We start from the raw sequence: 17,104 nt of genomic DNA, 5'->3' as shown, positions 1-17,104 counted from the left end.
TAGGCAAGCGCTCTACCACTGAGCTAAATCCCCAACCCATGAATTCACTTTTTAAACTGGACTCTGGATGTTCACATTAAATTCATTTCAAAGTAAGCAGTTTAGTGTTTAGGACTACCGCACCATTTTCTATCTTATGACATGACAGTCTTAATTAGGAAAAGTTAAAGACAGATAGTTAGCAATAAGCTTTTATTACTAGACAATGAAGTCTGCCAAATACTAACTGGAATTGGCATTTAAAAAAAAATGGGCTTCTTAAAAAATATTTAAATTGATGACCTCCCCCACACTTTACATATTTATTAACTTATTTTAGAAAAAAGGGGTCTTACTATGTAGCCCACTCTGGCCTGAAACTCACTATATAGAACCAACTAAACTCAAACTCAGAGATTCACCTGCTTCCGCATCCCGAGTCCTGGAATTAAAGATGCACACCACGTGACTACCCCCACCCCAGATATTAATGACCAGCATCAGTTCTGAATGCTCCAACTTACCTTATGCACCTTGAATGTAGGCACTGAACTCCCATCACTGGTCACAATACCAGCACTCTCCTGACCCCTGTGAGCAAAGAAATCATCTGTTAAATCATCGAGCTTCATGAGATTATAGGTGCACACCTCAGGGATCACAGGTGCTCATCGGCACACCCAGTTCATATTTATGTCTTTCGCTTTTCAGTCTTTCTCCAACCCCCTGCCCCCATTTGTTTGGCAACAGGACCTCTCTATGTAGTCTAGGCTGCTCTGGAGCCTGCTGCATATGCCAGGATGGCCTCAAACTCAGAGTTAATACTGGATTAAAGGTGTGCACCATCACCCCAATGTGAAACAATGGTCTTTAAGTTATATTTTTATTTTCTGCACATGGATGTTTTACCTGCATGAATGTATGCACAACACGGATGCCTCTACAGAGGCCAGAAGAGGGTGTCAGATCCCCTGGAACTGGAGTTACAGACATTTTGTGAGCTGCCACGTGGATACTGGGAACAGAACCTGAGTCCTTCCCTTGCAATAACAAATACCGTTACCAATAAGCTATCAGGTCAGCACAAAATGTGATGCTTTTTAAATGTATGGTTATTAATATTAACTATAAACCTTAACAAAGGAGGAATCCCAAAGTCGCTGCCAAGCATTTCCAAGTCATTTTAAACAACAACAACAACACCACCACTTTTAATGAAGCCAAAAATTATATGAGGAAAAAAAATACACCAAAATAGTTTTCATTCCCTTTACTCCAAGGATAATTTTTTTCCCTAAAGCCCAAACAAGTAAGATTAATAATCATTTAGATCCAGGGCATTTAACCAGCGAGCTGACTTCTTTGGCACCTTCTTAAATTACTCCTTTAGGCAGCTTGAACCAGTTAAACTACATCCTTTCAAGCTCTGGGAGCTTACTACAACCACCCCTCTGGTTTCCTAGGAAACAAAACGTTAGCTAGAAATAGCAACTCATTTCCAGGTCACTTTCAACATGGAGGGTAGAGCTGGACAGCACTGGACTGAGGAGGAGGTTAAAGCTTTACTAAATGTCTGGGCAGAAAGAAATATACGAAAACAACTTTATGGAACACTGAGAAATAAAGGAATATTTATTTACTTTGCTACAAGGCTGCAATCACTAGGCGTACACAGAGATTGGAAACCAGTGTCTCGAAAAGTATAAAAATCTCAAGTTAAGCATGCCTACAACTCAGGAGACCGCTCTAGAACTATGAAGTTCTTTCACGATGTGGACGCAATCCTGCAGGATGAACCCACCATGTAATTAACAGAGGAGGAGGATAGCAACAGCAGGTACCTGGCAACGCTGTGCTCAAGTACTGCCCCAGAGATTATCTAAGGTAAAAAGAAAAACACCATTCTTTTGTTTTTCACTTCATTTACAATTTCTGAGTACATGTGATAAATATAGCCTGATTAAATATCAAGATTTAAAAAAAAGATCCATCATACCTTTTTGCACAAGGCATCGCTGGATTTCAAAAGGAGGTTCAATACCATCATTTCTTACATCTCAAATAAATGCACATTAAAATGGCACGAATTGCTGTACTAACTATGGTTCATGTGGCTCTGAAATATGAATAGGTTTGAACGATTCTTAGGACTTAATTGTATTCCCTCCGCAAAACAGTATATCAAAAATGCTGTCCAGCTATGCAGAAACATAAATTTCTAATATTCTTACCTTCCTAAATGTATAAATAAAAACACAAAAATCCTGGAATGGAGCCCCCAGGAACTAGGGTTCCTCCAGGAAATTGAATGCTGGGAATGAAAACAGGCTGGCTGCAGGAGCCTTGGACACCAGAATACACCACCTTCTGGGACAAAGATCTACGGATGTTTATTTCATCTTTTCTGTCAGTCAAGTCACGGCTACAGGCAAGGTCAACAGACAGACTTTTCTCCAGCTTTGGCAAAACTTTAAGTCAGCTCACCTCCCATGTTTCTGTGTACTATGTCATTGTTCCTTAACATGGACAAGCATCTGCACATAGAGCCAGGCTCCACAGCTAGAGATCCAGCAAGGGAACTGGTGAATCAGGAAGGGATGGTACCGGGTGCCACCTCTCAGATATGAGTGTTGAGTGCGGCTATGAAATCTCCTCTTTTCCCTGTTAGCCAGTGACAGCAGCTTTTCGCCACCTGTTCGTTTTAAGGAAAAACGAATTTCTAACCCCACAGCTGATACTTTTACACTTAATTACTAGCGGTAGGCAACATCTTTAGACTTACTTCTGTAACTGACTACTCAGTCAACGGCATCTCACATAAGCCTTGTGTTTTAACTGAAATCAGTCTGGACCATATTCCAACAGTGGCCAGGAGCCCACTCATGGGTTTCCATGAACAGTAAGGCTTCCGGCTTCAAACCTCTGGGATGGTGGCCTCTGTTCAACTTTATGATTCACACTACAAATGACCCCAACAGCTTTTTCTTGTTACACTGACAGTTTACACAGGGCCCTTTTCTGGGAACATAAAACCAGGTAAGAACTAGAAAATTCTATCCTTCTTTTACTGAGTCCTAGTAAAGCTAGGGAGGTAAGGGACCTGTGGGCCTCACTATCTTTCCCTTGCTTCTCTCTCTCTCTCCATAACTCTGGTTTTTTTGTTTGTTTGTTTTTTGTTTTGTAACAGGATTTCTTTGTAAGCTCCAGAACTCGCTCTGTAGACCAGGCTGGCCTTAAACTCAAAGATCTGCCTCGAGTGGATTAAAGACATGTGCCACACTACCACCACCTGGCCCTCTTGCTTCTCTAAAGCAGAATTTTAAATCGAAATTTAGATTTTAGAATTTTAAATCTAAATCTGGAATATTCCTTACCTCAACTTAGTCTCAATTAATCGTTAAACTGGATTTAAACAGTTTTAATATTGAGACACTGGTTCTCTCCTACCTTGTGGGTCTAGATGATCAAACAGGTCATGAGGCTTGGCGGCAAGTCTCTCTACCCACTGTGCCATTATGCACATGACTATTTCATCTAAATCATACCACTCTTTCGGGAGAAATCTGTCTCCCAAGTAAACACCAGCACCATCAGAACACAAGGACCCTATCTCAGGGACTCTTAGTATAGACCTCTTCCATCAGACAGTGAAACTAGGTATAGAGCAGGCCAAAACATACTGATCTACTTTCAGGTTGGAAAGTAAATGTAAGGAAAAGACATTTTTTTTTTCCTTGAGAGACTTAGGATTAATTATTTCTCCTTCTTTACCCATCTATACAGAAAAATAATTGTTTCTGAGTCACATAATTTCTTCAATAAAATGCAGGTTTCCTAGAAATAATGGCTTTGTAGGTTCTAAGCTTTACTCTTTAAATCAGGTAAGAAATGTCAGAGCTAAGCTTATATACAGAATAACGAACATGCCCACAGCAGCTTCCTAGGGGTCTAACAAGACAAACAGAAATTTACATAGAAAAGTAAATCCACAGCGAAGCCATGCATGTTTTAATAATATCAAACCCTTACTGAATGAAGCTAGCTAGCTCATTTCTGTACCTTAAGAGAATAGCTCAGCTGATACTACAGCCATCCCTATGGAGAAGTGACTTAATAATACAGTATCTGCTATGTATCTTGTCTGACGTATGCAATCCATGTACGCTCTTATCTCTCCAGCGGATGCAGATATCTGTACATCAATAATGGAAGCCCCTAATAATTCAACTCTTAGTCCACCGTTAGCAAACGAAGGAGGAAAAACCAGACCACACCAGAAGTCCGGGCTCTGATAGGCATCTGGTCAGAAAAAAATATACAACTAGAGGAAGCAGTGAGAAATGAAAAAACATCTGAACAAACTGCCAAGGAGCCTTCAGAAAACTGGAATAGAGAGAGCCTGCAAGCAGCGCTAGAGAGAGCCTGCAAGCAGCGCTAGAGAGAGCCTGCAAGCAGCGCTAGAGAGAGCCTGCAAGCAGCGCAGAACAAAGTCCGGAAATCTAAAACACGAATACCAGGCTGTAAGCGTAGCCCGAGGCCGGGGCATAATGAGGAATAGGAAATGTTTCACTGAGTTGAATGCCATTCTGGGAGCTAACAAAACAGAAAAATCACAAAAGCATGACTTCCAAGATGAGAATGAACCACACAGGATGTGCACATGTAGAAATGGAAGCTGACCAGACAGGTGGGAGGGGAGGAGAGGTGCTGTTAACATGTCACATCACAAGGGGTTCAGCTGCATAAGACAATACAATCTGAGTTAAACGGGCTTCATTAAATGTCACTTATTTAAGTTATTATGTTGAATATATGCTACATGGGGGTGGGTGGAGGTGGGGCATGTGTCCCAGTGCACATGTGGAGGTCAGAGAACAACCATGGAATTTGTATTCTCTTTCTGTCTTCACAAGGCCTCCAGGGAGTGAATTTAGTTAGCAGGCTTGCATGCCACTTACTCACTGAACCATGCATGAGGTAGGTCCCTTAGTGTTATTTAATTAACTATTTGCTGAATTGATAATGAAGTAGTTAATGCATACTGTTCTCCTTTAAAATTCAATTTTTTTTTTTACTTAATTACAAAGGAAGGAAAAAAAGTGGGATTTTTCAGAACAAATCTTAAAATAGATAAAATTTTCAAAGCCAATATGCAATTTCAGATCACAGAAGTTAAGGCAAGATTCCATACCAACTACACAACACAGTAAATCAAAAAATGGACCAAAGAAATCCTTAGAGGTGGGTAAGTCTTCTGTGAAACATCACAAAGCTCTTTAAAATCAATGCAGCTAAAACGGCAGAGATACAATGCGCACACACAAAAGTAACATAAAATGAACTGAATTGAGTTCTGGACCAGGGGTCAGGAAGCCAACTTCTAAGTCAGTCTCTCAGAAGATGGATGGAACCCAGAAGCAGCCAAGTATATAGACTGTTGTCTAAAATGGGAGGCTCAGGCGAGGTGGTCCTAAAGACCTCTACTGTACACTTTTCTCAAGATTTGATTTGTGATTTAAATGAGGCAACCCTAACTGTGTGTACTAAAGACAGGAGGGAATAGCAGTTAAGACTAAAACTTTCAAGGAAGTAGAAAACAAAGTGTGTTGGCTATGTATGCAGCTATTGGCATTAAAAATAAAATGTAAGGGGCGTCTACTGATAAAGTTGCCCCCAGGCTGTACAGTGATGTCAGTAGTGCTGGAAGGGGTAGATGGAGACTATGTCAGAAGACTTAGAAATGTACATAATAACAATATCTGCTAATGACTTAAGGCAAAACGATGCTTAAAGGTGAGGAATCTAAAAGCAATCACAGTGTTAGTCGCTCCTGGAGAAGTCACTGAGGATGACTCAACTCAGAAAGCAGTAAATCAGAAGACAGCTCTTCTTTTCTTTTTTTTTTTTTTTCTGGTTTTTCGAGACAGGGTTTCTCTGTGTAGCTTTGTGCCTTTTCTGGAACTCACTCTGTAGCCCAGGCTGGCCTCGAACTCAAAACAAGATCCGCCTGCCTCTGCCTCCCGAGTGCTGGGATTACAGGCGTGCGCCACCACCGCCCAGCAGAAGACAGCTTTTCTAATGTCAAACCAAGTCCTGACACAGTTAAAGTGATACTCTGCTTTAAGACAAAATATTATATAGGGTATCACTACAAATAAACTAAGTTATGCCTCGCCCAGCCCCAGGAAATTCATGTATTGGAGACCCAACTCCCAGAGTGATGGTATTTGTGGGAATGGCTTTGCAGACTGTGTTTTGATGAGGCATGAGATGGGGCATTAGGAAGGTTGAGAACCACTGAATTTCAGCAGGTTACAATCAGTTCAGCTCCTACATTCTTAAGCCTCCTCAATGACAGCGGGTGTTGGGAATCACAGTGAGGCTGCCACACTCAGAGAATATGACCAGCAGGGGACCCAGGAGCACAGCACACAAAACCAATTTGAGGGGTTGGGGATTTAGCTCAGTGGTAGAGCGCTTGCCTAGCAGGCGCAAGGCCCTGGGTTCGGTCCTCAGCTCTGGAAAACAAACAAACAAACAAACAAACAAAAACCCAATTTGATCCCACTTGGAGAAGACAAATTGGCTGACTGCAGTTAAGTTACCACCTAAGAGCACATGGCTCACGCGGTGCAGGAAGCCAACCACTAAGGAGTATCAAGAAGCCCCCAGTCTCCTCCTGTGACAATCACCCTTTCTTTGGATCTAAATGAATGATTTGTTTTTCCTCCTGGGTTTGAAGCACAGACAGGAGAGGAAACAAAGCTGACTGGATTCAGCTCCAATCTCAGGTGCCATTACTATGGCTGGAATTCCCTGATATATTGTACTCTTTCAAGCCATGGCTATTTAAGGGGCAGTCACGGGTCAATTCTGAGTTGGAGGGGTGGAATCAGGTACACTGAACAGGTGCTGCGTGAGGAAAACGGATCTCATTTAAAGGTTACTCAGATGTTCAGCCTAAAAGAAAAGTCACAAGTGAAAGGCCACATTGTTTACCTGAGACTAACCCTAAAACTTTTGGTTGTATTAAAATGCCTTGCTGAAATTAAAAATGGCACTAACCTGATTAAAATTAGCACTGAGATGGCCAGCAGAGGGCATATCTGTTGTTGCACACACACAGAACATTTCATATATTCAAAGTCACACCAATCACAAGTATCTAATTTCAGAACATCCTGACCAGCCCTAGCAACCACTCCAAGAATGTCACATAAATAGTATCACACCACGTGGCCTTTTGTGCCTGGCTTCTTTTACTTAGAATCATGTTTTCAAATTTCATTCACAGGGCTGGAGAGATGGCTCAGAGGTTAAGAGCATTGGCTGTTCTTCCAGAGGTCCTGAGTTCAATTCCCAGCAACCACAGGGTGGCTCACAACCATCTGTAATGAGATCTGGTGCCCTCTTCTGGTGTGTATGCATACATGCAGGCAGAACACTTCATACATAATTTTTTTTTCTTTTTTCTTTTTCTTTTTTCGAGATAGGGTTTCTCTGTGTAGCTTTGGAGTCTATCCTGGAACTCATTCTGTAGACCAGGCTGGCCTTGAACTCACAGAGATCTGTCTGCCTCTTCCTCCCCAAGTGCTGGGATCAAAAGGCATGTGCTACCACTCTCGGCATAAATAAATGTTTTCTAAAAAAATTTCATTCACACTGCAGCCAAATCAGTATTTCAATTTTCGTTGTGGTTAAATAATACTGTCTTAGGGATATACTATATTTTTCATTCATTGGCTGATGGATAGTTGAGTTGTTTCTGTTTTGGTTCTTTTTAATTTTTTTATTCATATTTGTATATGAGTGCTTTGCATATGTACCTACATGCCAGAAGAGGACATCAGATCCTATTATAGATAGTTGTGAGCCACCCTGTGGTTGCTGGGATCTGAACTTAGGATCTCTAGAAAGAAGAGCAGCCAGTGTTTTTAACTTCTGAGCCATCTGTCCAGCTCCTCCGTTTTGGTTCTTATGAGTACTTTCTTATGGTGAAAGTGTTCTCTTCCATTGTGGAAGAATGCCCCAAATACAAAATAACCATTTCCAGTGCAGCCAGTGGCATTAGTATATATTTACATTGCCATGCAACCACGTCCACTCTGGCTCCAGAACTTTTTACCATCTCAAACTGAATTATCTGTATCCATTCAAGAGTGACTCCCCATCCTCCTTTCTATGTGATAACCACCGTCCTTTGTTTTCATCAATGTGATTACTCATGCATTCGGTACTGCGCAATGATTTCTCTCTTAATTCCTTTAGCATACTGTCTCCAGGTTCCTGTATGTTCTACGATAAATCTGTGTCACAATCTGCATAGCTGTTCAACTATCAACCATCATTTGGGTTCTTTCTGCCTTCTGGCTATTTTTTAAAATGCTATGACGAACAAGAGCACATAAATGTCTGGGCTCCTGCTTCCGATTCCTTTAGGGGTTACAGAGTGGGACTGCTAGGCCACACAGTAATGTGTTTAAGTCTTAGAAAGGAGCTTGCACACTGCTTATCCTCAGCAAGTATCTGACTTTATGTTGAACCTGTTTTCAATTCTCTGGGGTATAAATGTTTTCCAGCGATGGAACCATTTCACCTTCCCAACAGAATCTTTAAAAAAAAAAAAAAATCTACCCAATTACAGTGATTTAAACAGATGCCCCAAATTTCCACGAGGTCTGAAAATTATTTGGCACCAAAACGGAGCAAATTTTGAGATGAGGATTCACTATTAAGCATTGCTGAGTAATCCCTCTCCTCCCATCCCCCTTGGCTGCCATGCACCAGCATTTGCTAAGGCCGCATACTGTTTTACCAAGATAACCTCCAGCAACTGCTTTCGATAAATACCCCAGAATAGCATTTTCTTTCTTGTCTGAGCCTTTATACTTAGGAAAATTTTACACTTCAGTTTTTCATTGATGGAAAAAGATACTTCTCTTCTTCAAAGAGCCCGTGTGGCAATCTATTTACTGCACTAGCACATGTAGCTTTGGCACAGTAATCAGGTACAGTAGGTCATTACTCACTACGTCTGCAATAGGAAAATCAACTCTTGGAGTGTTTTCATGGGTCATTTGCTATCTGCGATATCCTGACACAGGCATTCCCAGTTAAAGTCAGATAACACAAGACCTCACCTTTCTTTCAGGTATCATAGTGTAAGCAAGGGTTGTTGTGCATTTTTGTTTTATTTTAAATTTCTTGCTTTGATGATTGTATTCTCACACTGAAAAATGAACACCCACATACACATGCCCCAGAGAATTCCTTCCAGGAGTAGTAACAAAATATAAAAACAAAATGCCATGAACCTAAGCTGGAAAAACATTAATAAAAAAGTTGAAATATACTTGAGAAGTCAATGTAGTTTCTAAGCTATGCTCCTGAGGTAAGGTTACTTCATTAACACTTGAAAAACAAGTACATTTTCCAGCGTACAGGCTCTAATTAATTGTGTTTATAGAGGGTTTCATGTAGCTCACACTGGCCTCTAACTCCCTATGTAGCTAAGGGATGACCTTGGCTTTCTGATCCACCCACTGCCACACAAGTGGTATGCACCACCATGTTATTCCACATTTTTGTACACTTGGGGGTGACTTTTATTTGAACAATGCTCCGAGTACTGTGCTATCTAGAGCTTCTAAGGGTCAGGAGCTTTGCTAAACCTTAGGGAGAAGAGACATCAGATAACCTTCATTCAGGTGTGACTTACAGTCACTGTTGAATTCAATGTTAATGAATTCATTACGTTAAGCAGGAATACACTTAAGAGTCACACACTGACACCAGAAGTGGTGGCGCACGCCTTTAATACCAGCACTCGGGAGGCAGAGCCAGGTGGATCTCTGTGGTTTGAGGGCAGCCTGGTATACAGAGTGAGATCCAAGACAGGCACCAAAACTACACAGAGAAACCCTTTCTCAAAACCAAAGAGTAATATATTGAAGTCGGGCGGTGGTGGCACATGCCTTTAATCCCAGCACTTTGGTGACAGAGACAGGCGGATCTCTGTGAGTTCAAGGCCAAAAATGGTCTACAGAGGGAGTTCCAGTACAGCCAAGGTTACAGAGAAACCCTCTCAAAAAAGAGGGATAAAAAAGTTACATATTGATCTATGGCAAAAAATATCATAACCAGAGGCATATAGGATTCCAGCCCTATATATTCCCTAGGGGCAATGGTTCAGAACTCATGTCAATTTTACACAATGTAATTACTAAGAATGGAAATTGCAGGGTGTGGTGGCATGTTTTCACTCCCAGCACTTGAGAGGCAGACACAGGTGAATCTGAGTTCAAGACCAGCATGGTCAACACATCAAGTTCCAGGCCAGTCAAGGTTACATAGGGAGACCCTATGACAAAGTTACTGTATTTCACTCAGTGGCCCTACATGACTCCAGACTGCAGCCTATCATTTGAGGTCTTAATTTTTCCACAATCTGAACTTCATCTTGGTCTCACTGTGCAAATATGTCCTTAACAAGAAGCGCTGGGCTCTAGTCTGCGGCAGTTCGCCTCATATCTACTAGTTCATCTGTTTACAGGCTTCCTAACTACATTTTGCCTCACTGGCTTATTAATATAAATCATTTTTTTAGTTACAGGTGTGGTGGCACATGCCTTCAATTTCCAGTTCTCAGGAGGCAGAGGTAGGTCAATCTGTGAGTTTGAGGCTAGACTGGTGTACACAGAGAATTGCAGGACACCCAGGGCTACATAGAGGGAACTTGTCTCAAAAAAGTATTATTAAAATCAATTTTATAAACATCTATATTGCTCCAAGTACTTCATTACATACTGCACTATTTGTATATATTTTTTTAATTTAAGAAAAATTTATTCATTTTACATACTAACCACAAATTCCCCTCTCATCCCACCTCCCACTACCACCCAGACTTCCTCCCCAAACCCCTCCTCCAAAAGGGTAAGGCCTCCCATGGGGAGTCAGCAAAGCCTGGTATACATTCAGTTGAGGCAGGACCAAGCCCCTCTCTGCTGAATCCAGGATGAGAAAGGCGTCCCACCATAGGGAGTGGGCTCCAAAAAGCCAGCTCATACACAGTGCACTATTTTTAAAATACTGCCCCAAGTATAGGAGAATGTAACTCAGATAAGGACAAGTACTATTAGCAGACACTTCGACACTTAACTCAGAGTGTCATCCCAGGTATAAACAACTGACTGACTTGCAAACATCTCATACATGTACCAGCTCACCAGATAAACCCACCATATTTATTGGGCGTAAGACTAGCAGTTTCTTTAAATATTTATGGTTGAGAATCTGCCTAGTCAAACCCTTCTGGGTGAACACAGACTACTGTTTCAACACGAAACTGCAAAAGCCACTAACTAGACCGGTCCTCTTTCTTCATACTCACTGCAGTAAGGAACATCCTTAGTTATGAGGAAGGCCAGATGAGAAGTTCTTTGTTTGTTTGTCAAGCCCTGAACAAACAGCCTTGGTCTGAAAATACTATCCCAGTCCCAAGTTCAGCACACTGCCTTGAAGGTTAAGACGAAATACCTGAAGATGCTGAAGGAGGCAATTCCCACAGGGCCCTCTAAAAATGTGGTTGAAAAGGTCAATGTTCTTAGTCTCAAGGTTGTTTTAGAGGACAGAAGTTTGCCCCACAGTGGCTCAGCACAACCTTCAATTGCAAGAATAGATTAAATTTAAACCGTTACTCTGTTTTCTAACAGAGGAAAATACTATGAATACCACCCCAGAAGACACTTCCAAGTCTTAGTAGGTCAGGCACAGGGTCAGGGGCTGGATTTCAAGCACTCTTTTGCTATTTTCAGTTTAATCTACGCTATCTGAAGTAGTTGGAAGCTAGATCTCCACTGTGTGTTACCTCAGGACTTCCTTATCGTCCCTAAGTTGGTATAGAATATGGTAGGAGAGCCGGGCAGTGGTGGCGTACACCTTTAATCCCAACACTCGGGAGGCAGGAGCAGGCGGATCTCTGAGTTCAAGGCCAGCATGGGCTACAGAGTGAGTTCCAGGATAGGCGCCAATGCTACACAGAGAAACCCTGTCTCGAAAAAACCAAAAAGAATATGAAAAACAAATTTTCACCAAAAATAAATAAATAAATAAATAAATAAAATAATCGCAACCTTCAAAGAAAACCTGAGATTCTATGAAGAAACTGACTGCATCCTAAGCAGGCCCCTGAGAACTACTAAATGGGCAGGCACATGGTAAGCCTGGCCATGACCTTAACAAAAGCAACTGTAAGAACTTTCCTCTTTGCATTTATCAAGAAAAAAAAAATCTCCTAAAAATAAAATCCATACACCATTATTATTTACTCACCTGACCGTAATTATTATTTGAAAAACACATTTCTAACTTCATTTTTTTCCTAAGCCCTGACCAAAATAGTAATTCGTCAATCCATGCTTAATTTCTCTAATCACTTAACTATATTCCTAGTTTGAAATACTTGAAAACTAACATACACCATCATGTGTTATGTATTAATTCTATTGTTGAAGAGCTTCTGAAGGTCATTTTGAAAGCCAAGGACCTGTGAGTAACAAGGAAAAAGCACGTGAATACAGTAGGAGCCTGAGAAATGCCAACGGTTTTTTTCTGTGAAAAGCTTTTGTTGCTTTTTCCTGATAACAGAGATATTTAGCCCTGTCCCTGACAAATTCGACTAAATACACTGTGAACTATTTGAGAGTAGAGAATGCTGGGAATTAGTTCACCGCTCATAAAGAGGAAGAGGAGCTCTAACTGGACACATTCCCAGTCAGGTGACTGCAATATCGGCACCTCTTTAAATTACACCTAGTTATATGAAAGGAAAAGGCCCCACAAATTAATAAGCTGTAAACTTTGGTAATGGGTGTACTGTTTTGATAAGTCTGAAGACAGGCTAAACTCCGAAGCCCTTTTAGAATTATGCAAATTAAAATTCTAGAGCAATCCAGACGTGACAACTCATTCCCTTCAGAGGCTGAGGGAGGACTGTTATGAGGTGAAGCAGAGCTCCAGGCCAGCCTGGGACAGAATGAGACCCTGTCTTAAAAAGGAAAAACAAAAAAACAAAAAAGAAAAAAACGTGAGCCAACCAGATACTTTGATGCAATATAGAAAAGAAACCCAAATATGCAGACATTCAAGTTCCTTACATAAAAAGGTATAGTATTTGTGTACATAAGCTACACATACCCTCCTATATATTGTAAACCATCTCTTGATTGCTGATAATCTCATAGAACATAACTGCTATGAAGTAGTTACACTGTATATAAGGAAAAAGTCTCAAATATTATTATGGTCCAGCTTTGATAATGTTCTTCCTAGGGGTCCAGAAGAAAAGCTATGAATTGCACAAATGAATAATTTTCAGGAAAATAATCTAAGTACTTCGAGCTCTTTTGTCCGTCTACTTTATTCCTCTGGGATAAAATTCTATCTACACAGCGTCAGTTCTGTTCTTGTGTCTGGCTCCTTTCTTGCCTGATTTCCCTCTACCTTTACCTGCTGCCCCGTCTAAGTTCTTTCTTAATTCTCTCATCTTGGTCTTTCTCATCTCCTCCTTACCTATCTGGCTCTTCCTCATCTTCATCTCATTCTTCTGGTTCTCCAGTCAAAAGTCTTCCCTCAGTCTCTGAGGTTTACGGTTATAAACCCATGCAATAGCAGTGCTCTATCCAAAGCAAGGTCACCAGGCTTGAATTCTTACAGGGTCATAAAGGCAGACAAGAGTTTTCCTTAGGCAGTGACCATCAGGCTTTCTTTTACAACCCAAAAGGGAGGTGGTAAAGGAGGAGGTCAACTAAGAGCTAAATCAGTTAATATATCAGAAAAAGGGAATTGATGTGCTCAAACTCCATTCCTAGAGGTGGTTAGGTAAATGTTGGGAGTCTATGTTAGTATAAATACCATTAAGGCTACATAAGAAAGGAGGGTCTGAGCTTAATTTGCCTTAATTCAGGAGATCATTTGGCCCTAGATGCTTGATAGGTATTTCAGATAAAATACAGTTATGAGTTCTTGGAATCATACATAGCATACAAGAAAATCATTGCAGGAATCGGCTAATATATATACAAAAGCTAAAATATCACCAAGACTTAAGCCACGGTTTGACCTTTGGAAAGGTCCTTGACGTTCCCAAGTAGTAGCTTTTGTGATAGTAGCTGGATTCCATTATATTTTCCTGTGGCTTGCAGCAAAAGTTTAGTTTAAAAAAAAAAAAAAAACCTTCCAGTATTTATGGGTTGAAACCATGGCTACAGAATGCATATAGACAGATGGCCGACTATATACAGGAAAGTACACAGGACTAAAGAGCAGAAAAACTGTTCTAGTCTCCCTCTGCTCCTCATGTGACCATCGCCCAAGTCAAAACATAGCACATCACTAGGCCAGTACTCAGGAAGCTAAGGTAGAAGGGTCACAGTTTCAAGGCCAGCCCAGCCTGGGCTACATAGCAGAGGCATATAAAACAACAGGAACTAAACCACTGGTGTCAGGAGCGACGACTGTCATGAGCTACTGCGGGCCATGACAAACACAGCTTCTAGCAAGTGATAATTCAGATGTCAGCCCACCAGAGGAATCCTTCTCAGATGGGGTGCCCCATCAGCAAGGCTTACTGATCACTGACTCTGAAAACTGCTGCTTCCACCTGTAATTTCTTGTGCAGTAACAGCTATACTAGCTCCCCATTTACCGTGCATTTTCATGTAACCTCATGATTACATCTCAGTCTTATACAGGGACACATACTTGTGGATGGTCTAGAAGACGCCTCCTCATTTAACTGCCGAATTGTGATGAATCGAAACATACTAAAATGTGCTTCCTAACTAGATCTATTGTTCTGTGTTAAAGGTCTGTGCTCTATCTATCTTTAGCCACCGACAGGGCGAAATGGCCAGACAAACTTTCACAGAGCGGAACGGCAGGTGTCTAAGCCTTGTTGGATCTAAGACCTTCAGAAGATTTATGGCAAATGAGGGCAATATTGCAGGTATCTGGACTTATTATACCAAAGTCCTTCAGAGATCAATAGAACCTATGTTGCCCTAAGCTTCCTCCACGGCACCTCCCCACTCTGATACAAAAAGCAATTAATTAACACTTTGCATATACGTCCACATCAGTTTTTAATGCAAGATTTTAGGCTCAGTAGACTGTTTAGGTCCTGACTAACCATATCTGGATATTATTAATCACACTTAAGAAATGTGATATAGTACTCGTGGTTTTTTGCCTCTTCCTTAGATCTCTCATTGGTTCAGTTTCTTCCTTTTGTAACCCTTGTAACTATCCCTTTAAGAGATGAGTCAAACTTTTATAACCTGTAGCTACCAGTCACTAATTAAACTAACCAAGCTTTTACCATGTGACTCTTTATCACATATACAAAGAATGCCTGTCCCTGAGATTTTGCTTTGTAGTTTTTTTTATTACTAACAAGTTGTTAATGAATGGCTATATATAGGCTTGGGAATTTGTAATGGGTAGAAAAATAAAGAGAAGAAAAAAGAGGAAGAAGAAAAAGAACATGGAACAGTAAAGAGCACAATAGAGTAGGACCATTTTGCCAGTGTGTGTGAAATTATTATAGAAATCCTTCAATCTTTGCTCCTGAGAAGTTCTCTGAAGTTACCCTGGGTAATGGCTGAGGGCTGGACCCCCAGGCTGCTAAAACCAAGCATGTAACACCCAATAATGGTAGCAGACAACAATGTTACTAGTTCCTGTATTTTGCTATAGGCTGTACATTTCAACATTATTTTAGTGCCCTGCTATTTATAAAAAGGCTCCCTTGATGTAAAACAACCAGGCTGTGTTACCCTGGCAGCAGCCTCCTACATCTAATGTTTACCAAGTCTCTTGATTGGCTCAAAACACCTTGTTGAGTGACTGACCTGAACAAGCGTGTACGCTAAGACTCTGATGAGCAAGTAACAAAACAGCCTAATGATGCATTTCTTGGAATGAATATATGTGTGTGTATGTATATATCCCTGTGTTTAAGGGACGCGCAACAGCGTTGGAGCAGAGGAAATTTGATCCCCGACCCCCACTTCCCAACTCTTTTAACTCAAGTGACATGAAAATCTATTACCTTTTTTTATTTATAAAATGTAGGTCAGAGCCGGGCGGTGGTGGCGCACGCCTTTAATCCCAGCACTCGAGAGGCAGAGGCAGGTGGATCTCTGTGAGTTCGAGGTGGGCCTGGTCTAGAAAGCCAGATCCAGGAAAGGCACAAAGCTACAGAGAAACCCTGTCTCAGAAAACAAACAAACAAAAAAAAAAAAGGTAGGTCAGATGAGTTGACCCCACAACCTCCAGTGAATCCGCCACAGAAAAGAAATTGACGCTGGCTTAACAGCATAAAAGCATCATTCTGAACCAACTACATCTCAACACTAGAACTTTAAAATAAAATACTTAGGTGTAGCCAAGATGAGAAAACACAACTAGAAGTTCTAAGAATTGCCCCAAGATTAAGCTGGTGTTTCATCTTCATGGTGAACATCACCAACCTTACTCTGGAACCCCCAAACATGTTCCCTGAGAAGCTCCTACTGTGTTCCTCAGTATACTACCTCCCACAGGGGCTGTTTTTCCCTACTGAGTGCTTTTCTGGTGCTGTTGCTGGACCAGTGTCTACATCTCTCAAGAAAACATCTCCTGAGATCATTTCAGTTTCCTGAAAGCTTAACAGAACTGAAGATTCTACAGAACATTTCTTCCAACAGGACCCTCAACTCCATCAGGTAAACTTCAGAAGTGTTTAGAAGTCTAAACATACCTATTAATGGTTGGTTTTGATTCCTGTCCTGGGGCCTTGATAACTTACTGACATAGGGCACCAGCACACTCATTTCCTCTCTAACTCAATTCACCGTCTATTTTCAGATACCATAATAAAATACAGCAGGCAAGGGATTTTGTACCTTTTTTGGTTTTTTTGAGACAGGGTTTTTCTCTGTAGCCTTTGGCAATCCTAGAACTCGCTCTGCAGACCTGAAATCAGACCTTGAACTTCAAGAGATCCGCCTGCCTCTACCTCCCAAGTGTTGGGATTAAAGGTGAGTGCCATCATTCCTAGCCTAGGCACTTTGTTTCTTTAAAA

At 41.1% G+C, this 17,104-nt stretch overlaps 1 protein-coding gene across 1 annotated transcript in view; it reads right to left on the bottom strand.

Moving 5' to 3' along the window:
* Positions 1 to 17,104, bottom strand: part of Ppat (phosphoribosyl pyrophosphate amidotransferase) — a 36,548-nt gene that overhangs the window by 15,336 nt on the left and 4,108 nt on the right. Inside the window, exon 2 of the mRNA XM_036201483.1 lies at positions 504 to 570. Within this exon, the coding sequence (XP_036057376.1) occupies positions 504 to 570 (67 nt within the window). The remainder of the gene's footprint in view (positions 1 to 503; positions 571 to 17,104) is intronic.

The sequence above is a fragment of the Onychomys torridus genome, chromosome 10 (genome assembly GCF_903995425.1).
Source record: "Onychomys torridus chromosome 10, mOncTor1.1, whole genome shotgun sequence".
In the NCBI taxonomy this organism is placed as follows: Eukaryota; Metazoa; Chordata; class Mammalia; order Rodentia; family Cricetidae; genus Onychomys; species Onychomys torridus.
Note: the sequence above shows the minus strand (reverse complement) of the source record. Positions and strands in the feature narration are given on the sequence as shown.